At 39.7% G+C, this 23,892-nt stretch overlaps 2 protein-coding genes across 7 annotated transcripts; both read left to right on the top strand.

The window, feature by feature from the left end:
* The first annotated feature begins 413 nt into the window (after positions 1 to 413).
* On the top strand, positions 414 to 10,083 carry LOC121896849 (mucin-5AC-like). Of its 5 annotated transcripts, none has more exons than XM_042410887.1 (12): positions 414 to 512; positions 1,423 to 1,493; positions 1,603 to 1,660; positions 2,668 to 3,940; positions 4,445 to 4,606; positions 4,833 to 4,965; positions 5,333 to 5,695; positions 6,192 to 6,261; positions 7,007 to 7,213; positions 7,359 to 7,611; positions 8,615 to 8,731; positions 9,834 to 10,083. In XM_042410887.1, the coding sequence occupies exons 2-12, from the start codon at positions 1,472 to 1,474 to the stop codon at positions 9,921 to 9,923; spliced, it is 2,748 nt and encodes a 915-aa protein (XP_042266821.1). In that variant the 5' UTR covers positions 414 to 512; positions 1,423 to 1,471; the 3' UTR covers positions 9,924 to 10,083. The 5 variants fall into 5 exon arrangements, with proteins under 5 accessions (XP_042266821.1, XP_042266820.1, XP_042266822.1 ...); XM_042410886.1 differs by having other exon boundaries at positions 434 to 539; XM_042410888.1 differs by lacking the exon at positions 414 to 512 and adding an exon at positions 1,126 to 1,163 and having other exon boundaries at positions 5,447 to 5,695.
* Positions 10,084 to 10,616: 533 nt separating this feature from the next.
* On the top strand, positions 10,617 to 21,091 carry LOC121896851 (hatching enzyme 1.2-like). 2 transcript variants are annotated; one of them, XM_042410890.1, is made up of 8 exons: positions 10,617 to 10,997; positions 12,226 to 12,271; positions 12,545 to 12,697; positions 13,684 to 13,801; positions 14,639 to 14,817; positions 20,187 to 20,268; positions 20,714 to 20,843; positions 21,005 to 21,091. In XM_042410890.1, exons 1-7 carry the CDS (start codon positions 10,923 to 10,925, stop codon positions 20,838 to 20,840), a joined length of 780 nt encoding a protein of 259 aa, XP_042266824.1. In that variant the 5' UTR covers positions 10,617 to 10,922; the 3' UTR covers positions 20,841 to 20,843; positions 21,005 to 21,091. The 2 variants fall into 2 exon arrangements, with proteins under 2 accessions (XP_042266824.1, XP_042266825.1); XM_042410891.1 differs by having other exon boundaries at positions 21,002 to 21,091.
* The last annotated feature ends 2,801 nt before the right edge of the window (positions 21,092 to 23,892 follow it).

Here is a 23,892-nt window from a genome sequence, read left to right as displayed (position 1 = left end):
AAGTGCTTTAAATGATGATGAATCAGTATTATAAAATAATTAACTTCATTCTGCAAAAGTCCAAAATAATAATGTGGAATTATTCCTATGGAAAAAATATAACCTACCTAATACTGTTAAGCTTAATGGCAACATAAGTAGTATGGTGAACTTTAAACTGAAATAATCCAAAAATGTAATGTGTACAGTAATTAAAATTACCATACTAACAATCAATGAGCACTTAATTGGAACACCTTTGCAATCTAATGCATACATTTTCAGTTTTTGTTGACATTGTCAGAAAGGTGATAATCCGACTTTAAGGTGGTAGTAGGTGGTGGTGGTGTATTGGATATTGAAAAGTGTTCCTAATATTTTGTCCACCTCATTAACTTACCTGAAGTGGACAAAATATTAGGAACACCTTTAAACTAATGGCTGAGCGCGTCTGTCTCACGTGACCAGCAGCGCAGCAGGTTTTAATTGTTCGTGTGTTTTCGTGTCGCCGTTTTGAATGCGGAGCAGCAAAGGTTTGTGAGTTTTCAGAGAAACTTGAGGTTTGTAGTTTTGAATTTTTGTCAAACTGTGAACTTTGTACGAGTATCTGAATGAAGCAGACTTCATATTAAAAGCTCGAATGAGTCACCGTTTGATTTAATTAGCTGGATTTAACGACGCTGAAGTTAGCTTCGGATTCAGAGTTGAGTTGAATAAATTCAATAATATTTAGCGGTTGAATCTCCGTTTTTTCACCACTTAACGTTGCACTTGTAAAAAAAAAGTGTTATCCATCTCTGCAAAAGTCTTATCGCTGTTTAAACCCACTTTCAGACATGTGAAAGCTTTATTTTTCTTACGAGAACATAACATAGGGCGATTTCACTGATATTTTTCCATCCAGACCACATTAGAGTAGACCAGGTCCAGATGAAAAACCACTAAATTTAGGATTTTCAAATCTGGACTAGATTATCATTATCATCAGTATCATTAAGATTTGACAATTCTAAGTATAGTTGTTTTTGATCTAGACCTGGTCTAAAGTGGTCTGAATGGGGGGGGAAAGCGGTGAAATCGCCCCTTTTCAGTTCTCATAAGCAAAGTAAAGGCTTCTCAAGCCTGAAAGTGGGTTTAGACAGTGTTAAGGGCTTTGTTACGATGTCTAACACTTTTTCACAAGTGTAAGTGGTGAAAAATCGGAGTTTCAGCCGCAAAATAACATTATTCATGTCTTCCTTGAACTTTCCCTTTAACGTTGAATCAGAAGCTAACTTCAGCGTCGCCTGGATTTAGCTAAATTAACGGACAAGCAGGCTAACGTCAAAGTGAGCCTGAAAGTTGAAGTTTGTATTTAAATTCTATCTGTCAGCTGTTTGTCAGAGTGGCAACCTGAAATATCGTTGTAATAGTTTAATGTCAGAGCTGAATGTACCGCTGCAGGTGTGATCCGGATCAATCTGCCACCCAGAGGAGAACCAACAGCAGCGGGATGGACTGTCGAGCTAACAGCGGCAAGTTAACGCTCACTGACCCCATTTATGCACTGTTGACACCATGTCCATGTGTGTTGTTAAACTGTTTAATGCTGAGAAAACGTATCATGCTTGTGTCTCTGAACAGATGTGATGTTTCTGCCCGATGAAAAGTTTGATTTCAATGTGTCTCTGTCACCTGCCAGGTAGGACACCTGCACAGTTTCTGTTTACCAGTGTAAACCACAGAAGTAGCTTACTTCTACTTCGTACTTCTTTGCTGCTAATACTTATATACTTTTATTTAAGTAGGATTTTCATGCACATAGGACTTTTACTTGAAATTGAGTATTTTTACATTGCTGTATTGGTACTTTTACTCAAGTAAAGGAACTGAGTAGTTCTTCCACCACTGCCAGAGGGTAAAAGTTCCACTGGGAATCTCTAAGTCTCTGTAAAACAGGGTGTTCAGGTGCCAAAATCCAGATGAGTTGGCATCAGTTATTACTTTAGGATACATGGACCTTTATTGTCATGTCACCACAGTTACATTTATGCTTTTCTCTTCAAATGCTACATGTGATGACATTAAATTGTGTTTTCCTGGGCTTTGGTGATAAGGTAGCATAAATGCAAGAAGGATTACAGTGTAAAATAAATAAAACGATATAGTGTGCAAGGTTGAATTGGTACGTGTGTGTATGTGTCTGTTTACCGGTTGAGCTTGATGCAGCCTGAGAGGTAGAAATTTACAGTTAATATTCTCATTGAGCATATATGGAAATGTCTATTAATGAAAATTAAAAGGATTGTAAAATGTAGTGAATTAAAGATAGAGATTTTGCATATACCAGATGTATTCTTTTTCTTACACCATTTTATATATAGGGCTTGATGGAAAACAATTCATTGATTCAAACAGTCAAAGGGTGACATCTCCTGGTAAACTTGTGGTACTGCATCAAATGGAAGAACTGAATGTGAGACCACACGATGAAACAAGATGAGAAATGAACCCACTACTCTCATCTTATAGTTTGGTTTAACACATATATTATTAAAAAACTGAAATGTGAAAGTGTTCATTCACAAAATACATTTGCAAATCTGTAAATGTTTGCAGGTGGGAGTGTCCGTTCTCAATAATCACTGCTGTAAGCTGTTTGTGTTCCTCTCCATCAAGGTGTCAGTGTGATGTCGTCTCTCTCTGTAGCTCCAAAGGTGATGAAGATGAGGTGTTTGTGGATCAGGTCAGCCATATGGAGAGGTGCGTCGCTGTTAACATGGCATCTCGGCTGAAGGACGGAGGTGATGGCATGCGGGTGAGCTGGAGCCCGCTGACTGGAGATCAGCTGGAGGCCATGTGTGAGGAAGCTCACAGACTGGCCAACCTCCTGCAGAGCAGCAAGCCAAGCCAGCCACATGGCGTTGATGACGAGATAGCCAACATGACCAGCGATGCTACAACTGACAGAGAGCAGTTTGTCCAGGACACTGAGGCTGAACTGGGTGTGATTGGTCAGCCAGCCAATTCACTCAGTCCCGTCAAATGCCAGACTTCCTGTGTGCAGGAGAGTCCCATGAAGCACCTGCGGCACGTCAAACAGCACCAGAGAGGAGTCTGCACCCCCCCTGCCACCAACACAGCTGAATCCACACGCCCTGCAACTAACGCAGCTTCATCCACCCGCCCTGCCACCAACGCAGCTGCATCCAACCGCCCTGTAACCAACACAGCTGCATCCAACCGCCCCGCTACCAATGCAGCTTCATTCACCCGCCCTGCCACCAAAGCAGCTGCATCCACCCGCCCTGCCACTACTAAAGCAGCTGCATCCAACGCAGCTGCATCCACCCGCTCCATCAGCAATGCAGCTTCATCCATCTGCCCTGCCACCACTGCAGCTTCATCCACTCCATCTGCCACCAAAGCAGCTGCATCCAACCGCCCTGTAACCAACGCAGCTGCATCCAACAGCCCTGCCACCAACGCAGCTTCATCCACCCGCCCTGCCACCAAAGCAGCTGCATCCACCCGCCCTGCCACTAAAGCAGCTGCATCCAACGCAGCTGCATCCACCCGTCCCATCAGCAATGCAGCTTCATCCATCTGCCCTGCCACTACCGCAGCTTCATCCACTCCATCTGCCACCAACGCAGCTGCATCCAACAGCCCTGCCACCAAAGCAGCTGCGTCCACCCGCCCTGCCACCAAAGCAGCTGCATCCACCCACCCTGCCACCAAAGCAGCTGCATCCACCCACCCAGCTACCAACGCAGCTGCATCCACCCGCCCTGCTTCCACCACTAGACTCAGCACCTCCAGCCCTGTGGTCATGGTCAAGGCTAAGCCCAGGACAGCGTTGAAAGGAAACACCGCGCAGGGCGTTGGTGTTGTGCTGCCGAGTAAACCAGCTGCCCCTTCGACTTCCTGTTCAGCCAACAAGAACAGAGTGGAGAAAAACAGACTGCAACCACCGAGCAAAGTATGATTTTTGTTTCATATTGAATCCTTTTCAATTCACAGGTGAAACATTGAGTCTATAAAACACCAAAAATAATGACAGGGTTTCACATTTTTGTTTTTGCATGTCCAATAAGCTTTGACATGCTCTATATGCACACCCGCCTCAGTTTACAAGACTTTCGTGACTCCACGTGGCTAGCTAGCTTTGGCTATCTCATAGTAAATTCTTAGGTTACATCTATGTGACAGAAAAATTTTATTAACGCTTTTTTTTTTTATTTTTATTTCATGCACCGCATTTCTCCTTTTCATCACATCCAACTCATTTAACACTGCCATCATTTTTTTAATTCCTCATGGATCTAATTTGTATGATCTACCTGGTTCCTCAGATGTGGTGGAAACAGTGGACCAAAGTGGACCTTTAGGTGACCCACTGCAGGGTTCCCGACCCCCAGTTTGGCAACCACTGTGTTAATAGATTAATCAGGTATTGATGTTATCTGTCGGTTTCCTGTCGCAGGTGGCGGCAGGTTGGAGAAGGAGTCCAAACTCTTGTTCCTCCAGTAGAGCGGAGTCATATGAGGATCTTCTGTCCGATTCGACAAGCGTGGCCTCTGATATCAGCGACTCCTCCCTGAACTCCAGCCTGCTGGGAAAACGCACATTGGCTCCACCCACCAAGGTAGTACACCTGTTCTCTATCACACAAGTGTACAAACTGATTATGATAATATTGATTTGAACTGCTCAGTTCTTGTTGTGAAGGATCACAAGTACACACTGTTTCATTTTAAGGATCCACAAGTAAAAAAAGGTTGAGAACCACTGATGTAGATTATTATTATTATTATTATAGAAATCCTGACATGGTGTGTAAATAACTGCTGATTTTTTTTTTTTCCTGTCAGAGTGTGAGGAACCCATCAGGTGTGAAAGCTCCGCCCCTTCAGAGAAGGAGAGTGACAGAGAGGAAGAACACGTCCTCGTCCTCATCCTCAGTGTCGAGCTTCAACTCCAGCCTGTCTCTGTCCCCCGCTACAGGTAAGCTAACTGCTAACAGCTAAATATTCTTCTACCAGCTAACTGCTAATAGTCAGTGGGCCGTGTGCGGGACATCAACCACAACAATTCATCATCTTGTATACTGTGAACAAATAAAAGATGTTGGTGAAAACATCTGAAAATGATCACTAAGTACACAGCAAGCAACAGATCCCTGATAACTTAACTAAACATCCACCAGTTAACTGCTAATTTAAATACTAACAGCTAACTGGCAAACAATAAACTAACCAGCTAATAGTTAACTGCCCAGCTAACTGTCACCGTCTAACTAAATGCTAACTACTTCCTGTTTGGGTTGTCCAATTAGAATATGCAGCACTACAGGTGTTATGTCTCCTTGCAGGTAAACCAAACTCCTCTACTAGTCTGAGCAGCTACACTGTCCCCGCCCCCAGCAGCATCAGCAAACCTGCCAATCAAAACAGGCAGCACCGCTCTAATGTCTGTGCTGCTGCAGAGGCTGTGTCTTCCACCACTGGCCGCCGCTCGCTGTCCACCCAGGCCAGGAAGTTGTCTACACCACTGAAGAGAACTGAGGCCACACCCCTCCAGCCCACGTCTTCCAAAAGAGTTTTGGAGAGGACCGCCTCCATCCCTGCCACTGCCTCAGCCCGTCTGCAGAGTGGACTGAAGGCCAAACCCAAACCTCAGACCCTGGCCCCACCGACAACCAGCGCAATAGTCAGAGGAGTCCGCCATGGAGACGGTATGATGATGTCACAGCTGTTTAATGTCTGTTTATTCTGTCATGACATCAGAGTTACATCTGTTTGTTTCATCCTGTTGTTCATTCAGAAAACTCGGTCAAGACACCACAGTTTGTATTCTTTCAACCAATCACAGGACAGGAACAAGTCCTGAAACTTCACCTGGACTTAAAAACATCAGACCAAACTCCAAAGACACAATCATGATTTGAAGGCTAAACTCAGCCACAGCAGCCAATCATCAGCTGCTCTACACAGCGGCGCTGTGACAAACCAATCTGTGGGGAAAACTTATTAAACCCTGCTACAAAACTTTCAAACACAATTTGAGAGTTCAGCGCCTTCAAAAGCCCCAGTGTGTCTTATCTGTCAGAACTTAACAATACAGTTTTAATTTAAATCTTGTGGATCACACTAAATGACTAAAAGTGTGTGTGTGTGTGAGTCTCTGGTACATCTGTCTGTCTGTCTGACTTCCTGTCTTTGTGTGTTAAGGTATTTCATCCCCAGATGTCTCAAAGATGTTGATGCCAAAGAGGCTGATGTCAGCGAGCAGCGTGGACAGGTGAGTGACATAGTAGTCAGCTGTATTGTTGTCCCCGCAAATGCCTCTATATTACAATACTTAAGGTAAAAAGCTGTTTCAGTCGTTCCCTTCCACTCTTAACTGCCATCAAGCAGGGACGCGGCACGACACGTCTACCACAGCAGAACACGTCCATTATAACTGAAGCTGCCACACTCATCACGGGAGCTGCGCCCACCCGCATGAGCATCGCACGCTCATCTCTATTTTTACACGGCCGGTCTATGATCCATGATCCTGTAATTAAAATGATCTAGTTAATTAATCTAGTACCAGTTAATATAGCCTACGCTTCCATACCCTTCATAATCATAACTTTGTCTTTTGCATTTCAAATTTGGCAATGCTCGTTCAACTTGTTTACATTATGTTAATAGGCAATAAGGAAAGGATCAAACACAGCTGAAAGCACATATGAAATTATATTTACAGTACACATGCAGACAGGTCTTATTTTTGTAATAGTTTAAGTGGCAAATGCTTTATTTTCCAAAGTATCCTACTTGAAATCTCCTCAGAAAACACAGCTGGCACGCAACAAAGATGCAGTTGGCGTAGGAGGTTTAAAAAAAAAAAAAAAAAAAAAAAAAACCCAACCCTGCTCCTCCCTGTTTATGTGACATGTCCCATCGGTGCCTGATGTACTTTAGCCACAACTCTGTAACTCTGTCTTGAGCCTGAAGTTAATTTTTTGGGGGTTAAATTTTACCTTCCTCTTCTGTAGTGTTCCTCAGAAACCCTCTGCTGGCGGCTGCAGGTCGCTGCAGGTGAAAGCTTGTCGTCCCTCTGCCCTCCCCACCCCGCTGAGAAGCAAGATGTCTGCCATCCCCACCACCACGCCCAACAACCAGACCCAACCCGCAAGGCTTCCAACCACCTCTGACCCTGATCACTCTGACTCCACTTCGGCCAGGAGAGCGAGCAGCTGCAGGTGAGATGTTTTTAAACTACTATCAACCAATAGAAAAGCTGCTGTGACCTCTTGGGGGGGGGCGGTCCTACTGCAGAGTGTTTCCTTGTCAATGACAGCTGTTCTCACTTTGTTTTTTGTTTTGCTGTTTTTGCCTTTTTGTTAGTACGTGGTTGTTTCTGTGTAGCCCCACCCCACCAGATACACAGGGGGCAGAGCCTGTTGATGCCCTGGACATCCAGCCCTTCTGTCTGGAGGAGGAGGAGCCCCCGGCTGCCCCGCCCTCCACTTCTCCACAGCCCGACCATTCAGAGAGCATGGATACTGGAGTACTGAGTCAGGGCGAATCAGAGCCAGGCAGAAATCTGATTGAATTGAAGACTACTGAGGAGAGCGAGAGCAACAGCAAGACACAGGAGGTCAGAGGTCACACACGAGCGCACATAACAGTGTTGAGTTTGAGAGTTTTTGAGACATCAGTTTTTATCACCTGCTCTTGTCTGCAAAGAGATTTGTAGTAATATTTGTAGAAAAATTGAAAAATTGTCCAATCCTTTAAAGGTGCCAACAAAAGTTGTGTTTTCACAACAAAACACATAGTGTATGTTCTTGTTCTAACAGAAGTGTTGAATGCATTTCCTTTCTCATAAAATATTTTTAAGTATTTCAAATTTTATTTTTAGTTTATGAATATAAAATCCTCCCTGCCTTTGTTGGTGCATTGCTCAGCTGTTCAAATGGGAACCCACTTTTTAAAAAAAAAAATAACAGCTCCATAGTCTACTAGAGGTCAGAAAATCTGCAGGATACCTTTCTAATCCAGTTAATTATTTAAAATCAATCTTGTCTGGTTTATTTCAGACATTAACAGTTTCTCAATTAAATTTCAAGAAATTTATTATACCAGTAGGTTTTCTTTTCGTTTGAGTTTTGGTTTTGTCGGATTGACTGATGAATGCTTCAAGTGTTCAGTTCAATTTTGATGTGTAAAATATTTTGGGGATGAACCTCCAACCAGAGTCCTGTATCTAACATGCTGTTCTCGTAGGTTCTTGGTCTGGGAGGGTTTGGGCTTGTTACAGTTTCCGGTCTAGTCGCAGGTTTTGTTCTTGTCACTCTGTGGTCTTGTCACAATGAAGTAATTTGATGGACCTTCATGTGTTCAGGTCAGTTTGATGTGTAAAATCTTTGCTGGTGAGGCTCTTCATAATTAAAGTGTCTTATTGCAAAGAAACTTGATGAAACAAAGCTCTTCATCAACCTCAGAACTGATTCTGCCGCCACAGGCTGAAATTACAGGTTCATGTACCGAGTCCAGAGTCCACAGCAGCTTCATCCTCGGCTCAGTCTGATCAGCTGCTTCCTTCAGGACAATCTCACAGATCTTCATCAGTCTGACGTTCTCGCCGTTTTCTTCTTCAGGTTCTCCTGTTCGATCTTCCAGCTCCGACACTGCAACCTCAAGAGAAACTGCTCATTGACCTGACCAGCACCCCCAACCTCATCCGAACCAGCAACAAGACCTGCACCACAACCCAGGTAACAGACACCTCACCTGGTTATATCCACAAACGCAGACGTTATATAAAGATAAACATAGCGCGGTGGGACATCACCAGTTGGTTTGCAGTGGAGCTGGTTTGAAGCCCAGAGCTGCAGCTTACAGTTGGTGCCATCTTTTCCGTTTGCAGCCAGGACCTTCCAAATAAGGAGTGTGGGGTGTTGCTTTTCATGCTCTGGAAACTTGCCCCACTACCTCAGGCTGAAGCTAACGCTAGTTAATTGGGAAAAACCGAGCACTGCACACTTGAACTAACATGAGCTAATTTACCTAAATTGTGTTAAAGCTATAATATGTAATTATTCTGCATTAATATGTCTAAAAACAACTAAACCTATGTTATATATTTTGTGGAGTTGTGTACTTACATTATCCCAAATGTTCCCAACAATTTTCAAACCCATAGAAATCTGTAATTTTAATCAAGGTAACGGACCGTTTCATTTGGTCGCCCGTCAATGGCGTCATACCTCCTCTACCAAAGAGTATAGTGCACGAGATGCATGCTTCAGCATTGTTTGTCCGCTACAATTGCGTTTACCAAAGAGTAACTTATACACATTCAACAGTTAAATTGTTGTGAAATTTTAAAGTTTAAATAGATTGAAATACCCAAATTTTACACGTTATGTCATCGCCTCAAGTTGTGAGAAGGTGTGTAACACCATGTCTCCCCAGTGGCACACTCAGTAAGTCACCTTATCTGAGAAAACAAAGGTTCAGAGTTCAAATCCCCAGTTGGCCAATGTAGCAATTCTTGTATGTGTTATGTTTTCAAGTGTTTATTGATCTCATATTAAGTCAAATAAGCATCCAAAAGCTTGCAGTTTGCTTGACCCCCATCATTGCCGCTTGTGGCTCTATTTTTGTGTGTTTTAATGTCTTTCTGTTGCTTATTTTATATTATTGTCTTTCTTTACCACTTGTTACGGTCTTATTTTTAATCATTTCACTCTTCTTGGTCTTTAATAAACTTTACTTATTTACTCACTGTTTTGACTGAATTAGTTTTGAAATAAAATCTTTTTTAAGAAACAGTTTTTTGGTGTTTTCACCCTGTTTTGTTTAATTTTTCTTCAGCAGCTGATCGACCTGAGCTCTCCGCTCATCAAGTGGAGTCCAGAAGACAAGAAGGAGAACAACGCTCCACTCATCAACCTGTCCTTCTGATCCAGATCCTTCTAAAGACCAGAATCTTATTGTCTCTGCAGTAAACTTGTTTCTGTCTTGAGAAACTCTAATAATAATAATAATACATTTTTATCAATGAAATGTTAGTATTATGTTTTAAAGATACTGTGAAATAAAAAATATATTTTCCCAGTTTTAATCCTGTGTCCCTGGGTTAATTGTTCAGTTGTCTAACTAAGAATGAGTATCTTTATAAAAATATAATACTTGCCTTCAAGTCTCTTAAAACGCAAACAAACAATGAAATAGGTTTTTCTTGCCATAATCATTCCTCCTCCTCATAGTGGCTATTAAAAGATCACCTTCATAATGCACTTATTTGCAAGTGACGGGGGACAAAATCCACAGTCGTTCTCCTGTGAAAAAATGTATTTAAAAGTTTATCTGAAGTGAACCTTCAAATCAAGTAGATATCTTTCAATGTTACAGTCCTTTAAGTACCAAAGTCCCTCTTTTTGTTACTATACTTCCACCACAGCTCAACAGGGAAACACAAAGAGGGAATTTGATTCTAAAAAGACTGTAAATGTGTCAGATATCCACTTGATATGACTAACTCAGACTGCTGAAGTTTCACATTGAAAGCACATTTGAAGGAGATCTTTTAATAGCCAGTATGAACAGTTCATACGTTATAAAAAAGACATTTAAATGCAATTAAAAAGAGTTGATTATAAAAAATAAGCTAAAATAGACTATTGAGGTTCATTCATTGTGCAACAGGCAGCCCAGGATCCATAAACAGGCAGGTGTCCTCAAGGCCAACACTCTCACAAGGTAGTGTGAAGTTTTTAGATTTTATGTAGTTGAGTTATAGTGGGAATCAGCAGCATGTTCTCAAGGTAACGTGTCTCTTATCACTGAGCAAAGTGGTGTTTATCTTCAGGAGTTAACAGGCACACTATATACACTACATATAAACAGGGACTGCAGCAGGGTCCAGGTACAGTTTAACACATACACCTGCAGGCTGGTAACATGGCTTTCTTGAAGTACACGCTCAGTTTCCTGATCCTCCTTGTGGTCTCCGACTGCTCCTGGGCTGAAGAGAAGGTGAGGTTATGTGTAATATCTCTGTGTGAAGATTTTTATGAATAGTAAGATTCAACATAAAGATGAAATGAATAACATGTTGTCAGTGGTGGAACAACTACTCAGATCTTTTACTTATGTAAAAGTACCAATACAGCAATGTATAAATACTGCATTACAAGAAGAAGTCCTGCATGCATGAAAAATCCTACGTAAGTAAAGGTACATAAGTATTAGCAGCAAAATGTACTTCAAGTATTTAAGTAGTGGTTTGGTCCCTCTGACTGATATATTATTATACATGACATCATTAGATTATCAATACTTTTTGCTTTTGGACTAATCTTTGATTTTTGGTGAAATATTGGATTGTTTGAACATTTACTGAAATGAAACCATGTGAGAAGTTTAGAGGAAAAAATCACTAAGAGAATAAATAAGAATACAGGCTGGATGTGTTATCCATGGGCTGATATTTTTAAATCTGTTGTTAAATCCTGCTGCTGATCCCATGGTTTCCACGGATACTAAACAACATGTGTATTCTGTAAAATGATCCACAAAGCACATTTAGATAATAATAAACAAATACGTAATTAAAAGTGTTAGTATAGTAGAATATATAACAATATTGGACTCCAGGAAGATTAAAGGTAATATTAGGAAATAAAGTGATCATTGGCAAAAATGGTGTTATAAAATAAAAACAAACTTTGCGATAAGGACATTTTGAATTAAGAGCTGCTGGAATTAAAGGTGCACTATGCAGGATTTTCCTAAAAAACAATGTATAGACTCATACAAATGTAATCCCCCTCAATTATCATTTATGACCTACTAGAAGTGTGTGGCGGTGTATTTATCTGCAAGGACTCTGTCTTCTGTCTGTACTTCCTTATTATCTTGCTGTGTTCGGGATATTTGTGGGGGTGTAGCCCCCAGCGCACAGGGTGTGAGGTTGGGACTCATAGAGTAATGACCAGGTTACATCGCTGTCTCCATCTCTCTCCTCTTCTCTACTCGACTCTCTGTCTCTGTGTCATGAATGCATAAAGAGCTTCAGGTCTATGTGTCTGCTTGACCGAGGGCGGGGCTGAGCTACACACACGCAGAGCAGAGAACAGGATATATTATAGTGCAATTACTGTTTTATTTAATAAAGTAACAGAGTACTAATAGACGGTAGGCTACATGAATAAACTTTTCAGGTGAGTCCTTACTAATGACTGATGTCATCTCCGTGATCTAGCAACTATCTGTGTCTGAGCTGCTGTGGAGGGCCAACAAGGATGTTGGTAAGTCACCATGCATGTTCAAATCCTCAAATTTCAGTATTTTTTGCCCCATTAACAGCAGGGTCATCTGGTGATATATATATACATATATAGCTATATAAGCTTTAAACTTTCAGTCCTGGTTGTCTGCAACAATGCCTGCATTTCAACTTTACAATTATGATCAGATGAGAAACAGATACAATCTGAGTCAAAATTTCCAGTAGTACATCGATGTACTTATTATTTATTATTTAAATTACTGATTGAGCCTTTAATGTCATCCTTCAACAGTGCGTACGGAGAAAGGGCCCTTTGTCGTGGATGACATTGCTTATGACAATGAAAATGAGAGAAATGCTGATCCCTGCACCTCCGAGGGCTGCATGTGGAGCAAATCTGCTGACGGAAATATCTATGTGCCCTATGTGATCGCTGGACATTACTGTAAGTGACTGACTATTTGGAACAGTGGAGCAATGGTAACTTTATGCTTACTTTTTCACTTAAAATCGATCATCAATATCAGATGTGAATATATTCTACCAACCATTTAGCTAATGGAAATTTAAATTTGAAACTTCTCATTCAGAAAGGAGATATAAACAATTTATAAAAACATGTCATCTAAAATTAAGGAGGATTATTTATATTTCTTGTTATGACTCCTTCACCCACATGGTTTTTACCCACATCAGTCTCTGTCAGTCAGTCACAACTTTGGTCCAAACTGAAACATCTCAACAACTATTGGATGGATTGCTATGAAATCTGCACAGTCATGATCTCCAGAGGATAAATCCTACTGACATTGATAATCTGACTTTCCCTCTAGCTCCACCATGAGATTAAAACATAAATTTCTCCCTTTAAAACTAATAACATTCCCATCAGCCTCAGCTGTTCTTTTTGTTTAGTCCTAATTAGCAAAAGTTTGCATGCTAACATGCTAAACTAAGATGGTGAAAATGGTAAACATTATACCTGCTAAACACCAACATGTTAACATTGTCATTGTTAGCACGTTAGCATGCTGATATTAGCATTTACTTCTAAGCATCATTCTGGCTAAATAAAGTGTCACAGAGTGGCTAGCGTAGCTTGTCTTTTTACAAAATGTTTTGCCACAGCTTGGATTCTTTTTCATTTTCTTTTTTTAATTAATCTACCCTTTTTATACCTCATATTCTCTAATGTTTTGTTTTGTTTTATACCTGCAGATAAAACAACTGAGAAGACAGCTTCTAAAATGTTTTAATTCATTTTTTATCTAAGGATTTTCTCAGAGGAATCAAAACCTTTGACCTTTTCTTTCTTTCTTTCTTTATCAGTACAATTTTGGGATTAAAAAAGTATTTTATCTTACTCTATCTAAAGGGATTTAAAAAAAGACAAAATTGAAGATACTGTCTTACTTCTTTGTGTCTTCTCAGCACCTCGTGAACGCGCCATCATCGAGCGTGGCCTGGAGTCCTTCTCCAGTGTCTCTTGCATTCGCTTCGTTGAACGCGACGCCCAGAGAGACTACCTGAGCATCCAGTCCGACAACGGGTAACATCTGTGTGTTTTCTGTGATTGTGTGTGTTTCTAAGTATGGTAGGTTTATATTGCATTATAAAATGCAATAAAATTAATATCGATCGATATTAGCTCTCTCAAACACTTGCTGTCATCATCCACACACGCTAATAGCTTGAGCAATAAACCTTTCGTGTTCATGATAGGTATGATATGATATAGGGATAGCAAACTTCAGGCTAGAGGCAGGTAGTAGGTTACAAGCGAACCAACGCAAACTCCGAAGCGAACAGACAAGGGCTTTGAAGGTTGTACCATTTCGAGGAGGGACTCTTTTTATATATTAGGTAAAAGCATCTGATTTGCCTGAATTGAGTGAAACACAATGAAAAAACCAATGGTGGGCCTGTCCATAACTAATTTATATATTTTTTCAATTTGTGTTAAAATGTAATAATGTGATAATTATCATGACATTAAGAAGATTCTCAGGTTTCAGCTTCTTAAATGTAAATTTCTTAAATTTTCTGGTGACCATTTTTATGACATTTTATAGAACATAAATCGCTTTAATCAAGAAAATATTGACAGATTAATTGATAATGACAGTAATCATTAGGTGCAGCCCTGGTTTTATAATTCATCTCATTGTAATGTTAATGTAATGCATGATATAACAAAATGTTTTGGTGGAGACTTTTGTTGCAGTGAGATGAATCAAGTAACAACCAAATCAAGCCAAGAGGACAAATATTACTGTTGCTAAAAAATCACGCTTTTACAGACTGAACAATGAATACCATTTTCAACTGCAACTCCTCTGGCCTGCTGTGATCATTAACTTCCTTCTATTTTCATACACAAATTCAGCTGTTACTCCTATGTTGGCCGCCGTGGTTACGCTCAGACAGTGTCTCTGGACCGTAGTGGCTGCCTCTACCACAACACTGTCCAGCATGAGCTGCTCCACGCCCTCGGCTTCAACCACGAACAGTGCCGCTCTGACAGGGACCAGCACATCCGAGTCCTGTGGGAGAACATCATGCCCGGTCAGTACCTGAGTCTTCACATAAAAACACACACATATAGAGATATACCATGATGTAACAGTAATCCAGATTTTTCTATTAGACCTAAACCTTAATCTTAGACGCAACCTAAATTTACCCCTAACCTTAAATCTAAATCCTGATCCTGAGTGAAAGGAGTCTGTCTTAAAACAACAGTCAGATGCCAAAATGAACATTGAAACAGGTTTTTCTTGCTGTAATCATTCCTCATGTTCATACTGACCATTAGAAGATCCCTTCATAATGCACTTACAATGTAAGTGATGGGGGACAAAATCCACAGTCCTGCTTCTGTGCAAAAATGTATTTAAAAGTTTACCTGAAACTAATATGAAGCTTCAGCATCCAAATGAGTCAAATCAAGTAGATATCTTTCAACATTACAGTCTTTTTAGTGCCAAAGTCCCTCTTTTTGTTACTATACTTCCACTGCAGCTCAACAGCAAACATTGTCTGAGGAAACACAAAGAGGGAATTTGATGCTAAAAAGACTGTAAATGTGGCAGATATCCACTTGATATGACTAAATCATACTGCTGAAGCCTCATACAAGCTTCACATCAACTTTTAAATGCATTCTTGCATAAAATGACAAACTGTGGATTTTTGCCCTCATCACTTAAATTGAAAGCATATTTAAAGGGGATCTATTCTGTACAGATTGTAAAGCCCCTTGAGGCACTTTTGTGACATTGGGCTATATAAATAAAATTTACTTGACTTCATGTATTTCATTCAATTTAAAAAGAAAAAAAAAGTTTGATATTTAGTACTGTGTAAAGGTTTGAGACACTAAAAGTTAAGTGAGGATGCTTTCAAAAATATTTATCAATTTAAAGCTGCAAGCAGCGTTGGTCAGGACCTCGCACTCTGGCCCATCGGGATCGGATCATTTTGCTTTTTAAAAATGAGGGATATTTATTACAAGTGTGGTGTGCTTTTATTTTGAATGATTGATTGGCAGGATGAGAATTTTCTGCAGGGTGAGACATGTCTGTCTTGCTCACACCTGTGTCATCAAAATCATGCAAGTTTTGGGCCCATTCACTTGAATTTCAATTAGTAAATTGAAAACTCTTGATGAGTTTGTGTGTAAAACATATTATTTTCCTAATTTTCATCAAGTCTAATTTTAGAAAAGTAAAGACTTTCAACCCACATAACCTGGTCAAAGTTTGATTTGAATGGAGAGTGTGAGCAAACCCACACCTTTTTGAACATTCACTGCTTCCACATAGTTTAAGATACAGACTTCATTTGAACTTTAAATGGGTCACAAGACTTTGACCTACAAATCTTGAATTTACATGTTTTTTCTATCTTTTATTGTTTTTGAGATATTAGAGTGTGAGTTTTAAAGACTTTTCTTGCTCTTCCTGTGATTTTATAATGAGTGTGTATTGAGGAATGTTTCACAGCACTGAGGGAGTGACATCACCAGGAGCAGTTGGAGAGGAGGATTTTAGAGAACATTTCTTGTGAAATCTCTTCATAAATCCCATGACTTTGGCCAAATCTTACATTAAAAATAATTTTTTGTAGGAAATTTCGTGGCAAATCCATTGATACAGGTTTGGAAAGTGGTCAGACTTATAGTTTAGACTTCAGAAGCCTCTGTTTGACACAAAGTTCATGCCCATTGATTGCCTCCCCATTGTTTTACATTGTAAGGTGTGATGTGGCACTGCAACTTTCAGGGCCTATAAAATCCAAACCATTCGAGTTATTACAAAGTTTTTAACAACTTTTTTTCAGCACAGTGTCATAAGTCATGTATCAAAGTTTGAACCATTTATGCCCTCAGCAGCAAAGTCTTATTTTGAAAGGCTGATTGTGGACTTCCTGTTGGATTTAGGTCAGAGGCGTCAGCATAGGATTTGTAGGTCTTGATGAGACGAATAATTGAGTTTTGGTTTGATCTCTCTACGACATTCCTACGGTCTGTGGCAGCCATTTAGTTACATAGGTGGCGCTAGAGAGCACATTTTTGCACTTGGGGGTTAATTTTTACATTTTATCAAATATTTCACCACACCTGATGTGCGTGCCAAATTTAGTGCGTTTTTGAGCATGTTTAGGGGGTCAAATTAAGGGTTTAAGTGGTGTAATAATAAAGAAAGAAACAAACAAACACATAAAAAACAATAGGGACAAACAAAAACTCAATTATTCATGTCATCAAGACCTACAAATCATATGCTGACACCCCTGACCTAATTCCAACAGGAAGTCTTTTGGGCTTGGTCCCTAATAACTTCATACAAAGTTCAGTAAACAGAAGAAACATAAATCAAATCAATATTTGGTGTGAGCACACATTGCCTTCAAAACAGTCCCCCTTGTTAGGGCCTGAGCACAGAAGGTGCGAAGGCACTATTGTATTTTGTGTTTGTTTGTTTCTTTCTTATTATTCCGCCACTTCAGACCTATATTTGACCCCCTAAACATGCTCAAAAACTCACCAAATTTGGCATGCACATCAGGTCTGGTGAAAAAATTGATAAAATGTAAAAATTAACCCCCAAAGTGCCAAAATGTGCTCTCTAGTGCCAAAACCCCAAGCAGCTTCTCTCTTCTTTGGAAGAGACATGTAAAATGATGCTCCAAGGGAGGACATCCTCCCTAACCAATCAACAACCAGAAGACAACAACCTGAGAGGGAGAGAGAGATAATAAGAGGGAAGAAAGAGAGGGGTGGGGGGGGGCAGTGGAGGCTGGTCCATAGAGGCAGAAGAGGTTGATTCTGCTCTATTTCTTGAGAGGCAAGAGGGAGATCAAAACATAAAAAAAGAATATTTGGTTGAAATAAACCATTTCCTAATCTCAGTATTATTTACAACATATTTTTTCTCTCTTCTTTGGAAGAGACAAGTAAAATGATGCTCCAAGGGTGGACGTCCTCCCTAACCAATTGACAACCAGAACGCAATACTGACATCGAGTTGGTCCAATGATAGTTTCCAGAATTCATCTTCAATTCTCTCCACTGTAAGGCAGAGTAGCAGCAGTAGATAGCCCCTCGTGTTAGCCAATGCAACAGCTGGCTTGTTGTAGCAGCCTGAAGGACTCTTTATACATCCATGGAAGGACTGTTAAGGACTGTTGTTAAGCTAATGGGAGAAATTATCTGGACCGTGCAGCGCAGCAGCAGCAGGACGCTGCCGGGGAGGCTGGAGAGAGAAGCAATCAGAGAAACAACCAGGAGAGTTAGCTTGTTTGTCATTGTTGCTAATGATCAGTCTGGTTAAGCAGCAGCCACAAAGTTCTGTAAAGTTTTATTTGTCTCCCCCTTTTTTTTGCTGATCCTAAAAATGATCAGATCTGTCCCTGTATCACATTATAAGCTTTGTGGTACTTTATATATTTCTGTATACTAAGAAAATACATAGGAAACACATGTAAATCATGTGATATCTTGTCTGTTTTTGCTGAGAACATAAATCTGTTGTCACAATATAACAATAGTATAAATTTGAATTTCACTTTGTTGATAAAATCACACATCTGAACCACTCCATGGCTAAAATGAGCTCTTCTTTGTTTAGAAACAATATGTATATGCTAAATGTCTTTAAAGAAGCAGCCTTTACACCACTCAGGGGTTTTGATTTTTAAAAGCAAATTGTTTTATTGGCATATAAAATTGCCCGCACCCCTCCGATTTCATCAGGTGGGGGACAATGACATAGTTTGATGCGGTTTGTTGTAAGATTCCATGTTGGTTTTACTCCCGTCCTCCCCAATTTTTTGAGTCACCAGCCGCCACTGGTGTGAGAGTTGAATGCAGCTCATTTTTGTAGGATACAGCAGAAAGACCTATATACATACAGTACATTATATACAAACTTTGTATGAAGTTTGGTGTCATTATGATTTAATTTACAATAATTATAGGTCTTATATTTATAATTCAGTAGTGGGGATGACCTATGAGAGGAAGGGGAAAATGGAGTGAGGGTGACAGTTTAGTGATAAAGTTCTGTAGAAAAATACCATCAAAACTAAAATTTGTAGCTCTATACTGCAGTTTTTCCTTTATTAGGGCCCGAGCACCTAGTGGTTCGCTCACACTCTCCATTCAAATGTATAAGTATTTTTCTGTGTCCAGCTACAGTTACTTATTGTCTCTACACACCTGACAGTACACATTTCAATCAAACTTTGACCAGGTCATGTAGGTTAAAAGTCTTTACTTTTCTAAAAACAGACTTGATGAAAATTAGGAAATTAATTTGTTTTACACACAAACTCATCAAAAGTTTTCAATTTACTAATTGAAATTCAAGTGAATGGGCCCAAAACTTGCATGATTTTGATGACACAGGTGTGAGCAAGACAGACATGTCTTACCCTGCAGAAAATTCTCATCCTCACACCGTTGAGATTTGATATTTGAAGAGGAAGTTGCTATAACTTTATTGTGAACGCTCCAGTCTGCACCAAACTTTATATGTTTGATCAGACTCCTGAACACGTCTACATGACAATGTTCCATCAGTGATGCAAACTGGCTGAATAGCACCGACTACGAAATTTCAGTGACGCAGCCCCAGCAGCAGGCAAAATAGTGGACAAAGGAAGTGATGTTTATCTCCTTCTTGCACTGTCTGAAAATGACAGAAGCCCTTCGATTCCACTGCAGCCCGAAGTGCGTGGAGGCGCGAGGGCCTGTTCAACACTGCTTGCAGCTTTAATTTTTCTTGTCACTGAAGGTCTTTATGACTTTGACTGTATGTTTGGGGTCATTGGCATGCTGCAGAATAAATTTGGGACTAATCAGACGCCTTTCTGTGATATTTCATGTCGGATATGAATCTAAATTTCTAAAGTTTCTAATTTTTTTGCACAGTACTGTCTATCATCATTTCTGCCACACTGGAGTTTCCCCATGCACCTGAAAATAGAATATTAAAATTGGCAACATTTGGGGTGCCCCTAGTGGCCTAGTGGTTAGGGAACATACCACGTGGCAGCAGAGTCCCCAGTTTGACTCCCAGTTGTGAGACCTTTGCTGCATGTCATACCCCTGGCTATATCTTTCTGTATTCACTGTCTCTCCACTAAACTGTCAAATAAAGGAAGAATTCAAAAAAAAAATAACAACATTGAATTGCTGAAGTCATGAGAACCTAGGGACTTAAAGCTGTGGTCATTTAGCCACAAAAGCTTTGAGAGAATCCTGCCTTAACTCCCAAATCTACTTCACTGTACTTACCAACCAAAACAGCAGCCTAAATCTAGCCTTAATCTTAAACCCAAATCCTAATCCTAAAAGTGATGATTGGTCAAGTTCAAATCTCTAAACACAAACACAAAGACAGTTAACCATGTGCTTTTCATTTTCTCAGGTTTGGCGTACGCCTTTGACAAGATCAACACTCTGAACCAGAACACTCCCTACGACTACAACTCTGTCATGCAGTACCACAGGTTGGGGATGCTACGATCTGCTTCATCTAACATCTGTTTATTGCAACAAATTACTGATTTTATAATACTTAACTACTTTCACTTTCACTTTCTTGTTTATATTACATTTTAAGAATTCATCAGCAACATCTTGTTACTCTATCTGAATAATCCACAGACCTCAGTATCAACAGTTTTTAATACTAACTATTTCCTGGGTCAGAAAGTAGTTTCAGTGTAAACTGTTAACACAGAGTATGTGGATTATCCACAGTAACATGCGATAAGAGAAATCTCTGAGACAGGTGTATCAAAATCTCAGTACATAAAGCTACAGTATTAGCATGGCTAGAGGTGAGAGAGAAAATGGATTTTCTTTGGGTGAACCCTTTCAACAATATTTGAATAACAATAATTCTTAATATAAACTAAAAAAAAAGTAACCTCTGTGTTTTAATAATTTCAGGTATGCCTTCTCTGCAAACAGTAAGCCCACTATGCAGCCCATCCCCAATGCAAATGTTGAATTTGGCACTGGCACCCAGATGAGCAAGAACGACATCCTCAGACTGAACAGGCTGTACAAGTGTTAAACAGTAAGAGTACACACCCAAGTTTTGGACAGATGCTGTACTTCTGTAGTTGTTATTGTTCTCTGTATAAATTTAACTTGCAGTGACTCATGAGAAAATGTAAAGCTGTGTTTGTTGCATTTAACATGTTTCTGTTTCTGTTTTCCACCTGGTCATGAAAGCAGCCCTGACAACACAGTGCCAGTGCAGACATCATACCATCTTTTTTGAAATTCTGAAAATGTTTCTTCATTCTTTAATACAATTGAATAAAAAAGTGGTACCAAATTAACATTTATGTACATGTGAATTGAAGTTTTTCTTGTCTTGTTCTTTGTGCACTAGTATCTGTACATTACCAAATGTTTATGCAGCCAAGATGTGTATGCAAAGCTGCATTATTTCCTTATATTAACACTAAATCAAATGCCTACTTGTAATATGAAAGGTGTCACTTTAAACCACATCTCATCACTATTAACTCTGCAGCTATACAGAATGTTTTAACCTCTTTTAAACCATAGCTTTGGTCCAGTCTGTGCCATTGCCTGTATATAAATATTGACATCATGACAGCTCCCCATGAGTGAAGCCAAAACATCTCGATCGCCCCCTGGTGGCTGGCTGCATTATAGGTCATAAGTCCAGCCACCTCTATGTTAGCAGATGGACAAACTAAAAAAATCAAAGTACACGCCAAGTAAAATTTTCCCAAAGATGGTTTCTATCATTTTAGGTAATTCTTATCACGCTGGTGTGTGTCCAAGTGCTCATTTTTGATAAGTTTTTAAATTAGTTATTTGACGATATAAAAAGGGGGTGTGATGTCATGAGTGACAGCTGTGACAGCCGCTCTCAAACCTTCGTCAGGCAGCAGTATAGCTGAGAGAGTGTGTCCCGCAGACATTCATCCTGCTGCCTGACCCTACTGCAAAGACTCTGGCTCCAAATGATGTCACACAAGCAAGATGGCAGCTCCTGGAAAGGAGATATTATATTAGCTAATACATTAGCATAACAGCTTTGGGCTGTGTGTCTGTGCTTGCTTTGGAGTATGTCTGCCCCCTAGTGGCTAAAGACAAATTAATGCCATTTTAAGTCAGATATGGGTTAAATTGTGAGCTTTTTCACATTCCTCTGCTGCAGAGGGAAAGTTTCTCTGTGCTCACTTCAAATCTGAGTTCAACACATGTACCTTTGGGCATTATTTGTGACATCAAATCTAGTTTGGTGCCAATCATGGTCCAGTATGTAACTTACACAAGTGTGATGTGGAAACTTGAAGCCTCCAGTGCATAAACTCTGGGAATGGACTTTTCAGTGAAGTAGGAGACATCTTGTAGTAGATTTTTAATGTAATTTAACTTTTTGTGGACCGTATCAGACACAAAATATTCTATAAAGCCAGCTATTTTTATACAGCACCAGTCAAAAGTTTGGACACACATTCTTATTCAAGGGAATGGGAACTTTTGCCCTTATGTCTGAAAACATTTTTTGAGGGGTACTTTAACAAATTAGTATTCAAATTCAACCATTCACATGGTTGTTCGCATAGGGAGTGACAGGGTGGGGGTTAAGGTTAATGGGTGGCAGTTGGTGGAAACAATCTTCATGTGGTCTGTTTGGTCTTTGGTTTCAGCCGGTCTTCAGGTTTGTCCCCAGCTTCAAGGCAACTGACCTTTTTAGTAGCAAACATTTTGACTTTTCATACTGTAGCAAGAGAAGCACAGGTGTGACTAATCACTTAATGATGTCTCCGTTTCTATTAAAGTGTTCTAGTAAGCCATGGCCATGTGACAGTCATCCAGCATGAGCAATAAATATCAGAACAATGAAATTAAAGCAGTTAAATGGAATTCAGTCATCACTAATTTTATTATTTACACTTGTGCTTATACTGAAGCCAGTAACTACAGACTAATAAGTATGCTGCCAGTACTCTCAAAGGTTGCTGAGAAAGTTGTCATTTAACAACTGACAACATTTCTTAATACAAGCAATTTTGGTCTACATTGTATGCAATTTGGCTTTAGAGCAAATCATTCCACCGAAACTGCTATCTTGCTCTTAATGGAGCAAATTAAATCAAGACTTGATAAAGGAGGAGTAGTTAGTGCTGTATTTTTTGATCTGCGTAAAGCATTCGACACAGTCAATCATGATGTTTTAATATCGAAACTCTCTAAATTTTACTTCTCATCTAGAGCACTGGCATGGATGTCTTCATATTTATCTAATAGGATACAATGTGTTAAAGTTGGTGACACACTGTCCAGTAACGTGAAGTGCACAATGGGTGTTCTACAAGGGTCAGTGTGAGGTCCCCTATTATTTAGCCTGTATATTAATGATCTTCCTCAACAGTTTCATGATGTAGAACTGCAAATGTATGCAGATCACACCGTTGTGTACACACATGCAAAAACAGCTGAGTTAGCTGCTGCTATGCAAACAATTGCATTGGAAAGGATCACACATTGGCTTGATCAATCATGTCCAAGTCTAAATGTAAACAAGACAAAATGTATGTATGTATGTTTTTCTCTAAAAACCATGGTGCAACCTCCTAACGCTGATATTTTCATCAAAGGTGAAAAAATTGACATAGTTACTGATTTTAAATATCTTGGTGTGACACTGGATCGAAATTTGAACTTTAAGAAACATGTTAAAAAACAGTTAAAACCGTAAAGTACAACTTAGCAACTTTAGACATATTAGAAACTGTCTCTCTTTGGACGCAGCCAAGATATTTATGCATGCTATGATTCTTTCCCATATGTCTTATTGCATCACATGTTGCGGGCAGGTGGGAGAAACAGCCATAAAACCTCTTGAGTTCTTATACAAACAAAATCAAAAACTCTGGACAAAAAGCCAATGCATTTCCATCACTGTAGGGTACTGGAGAAATACAATTTACTGAGCTTTGAGAATTTTAGATTATTCTCACATTTATGCTTAGTTTATAAAATTTTAAATGGTTTGGCCCTTCCTCCTCTATGTGACTTTGTGTACATTCACTCAGTAAGTTCTATTAGATCCTCCAGAATATGCTCTATACAAGATT

The sequence above is a fragment of the Thunnus maccoyii genome, chromosome 5 (genome assembly GCF_910596095.1).
Source record: "Thunnus maccoyii chromosome 5, fThuMac1.1, whole genome shotgun sequence".
NCBI classification, from domain to species: domain Eukaryota; kingdom Metazoa; phylum Chordata; class Actinopteri; order Scombriformes; family Scombridae; genus Thunnus; species Thunnus maccoyii.
Note: the sequence above shows the minus strand (reverse complement) of the source record. Positions and strands in the feature narration are given on the sequence as shown.

What these genes read in the sequence shown, in the direction of transcription:
- LOC121896849 (XM_042410884.1), top strand. Translation starts at nt 1,141, where the DNA reads ATGTCTAACACTTTTTCACAAGT. An exon ending in TCTAACACTTTTTCACAAGT is followed by an intron (nt 1,164 to 1,422) that starts GTAAGTGGTGAA and finishes GTACCGCTGCAG; the next exon opens with GTGTGATCCGGATCAATCTG. An exon ending in CATTGGCTCCACCCACCAAG is followed by an intron (nt 4,607 to 4,832) that starts GTAGTACACCTG and finishes TTTTCCTGTCAG; the next exon opens with AGTGTGAGGAACCCATCAGG.
- LOC121896851 (XM_042410890.1), top strand. Translation starts at nt 10,923, where the DNA reads ATGGCTTTCTTGAAGTACACGCTCAGTTTCCTGATCCTCCTTGTGGTC. An exon ending in GCTCCTGGGCTGAAGAGAAG is followed by an intron (nt 10,998 to 12,225) that starts GTGAGGTTATGT and finishes TCCGTGATCTAG; the next exon opens with CAACTATCTGTGTCTGAGCT. An exon ending in AGCATCCAGTCCGACAACGG is followed by an intron (nt 13,802 to 14,638) that starts GTAACATCTGTG and finishes ACACAAATTCAG; the next exon opens with CTGTTACTCCTATGTTGGCC.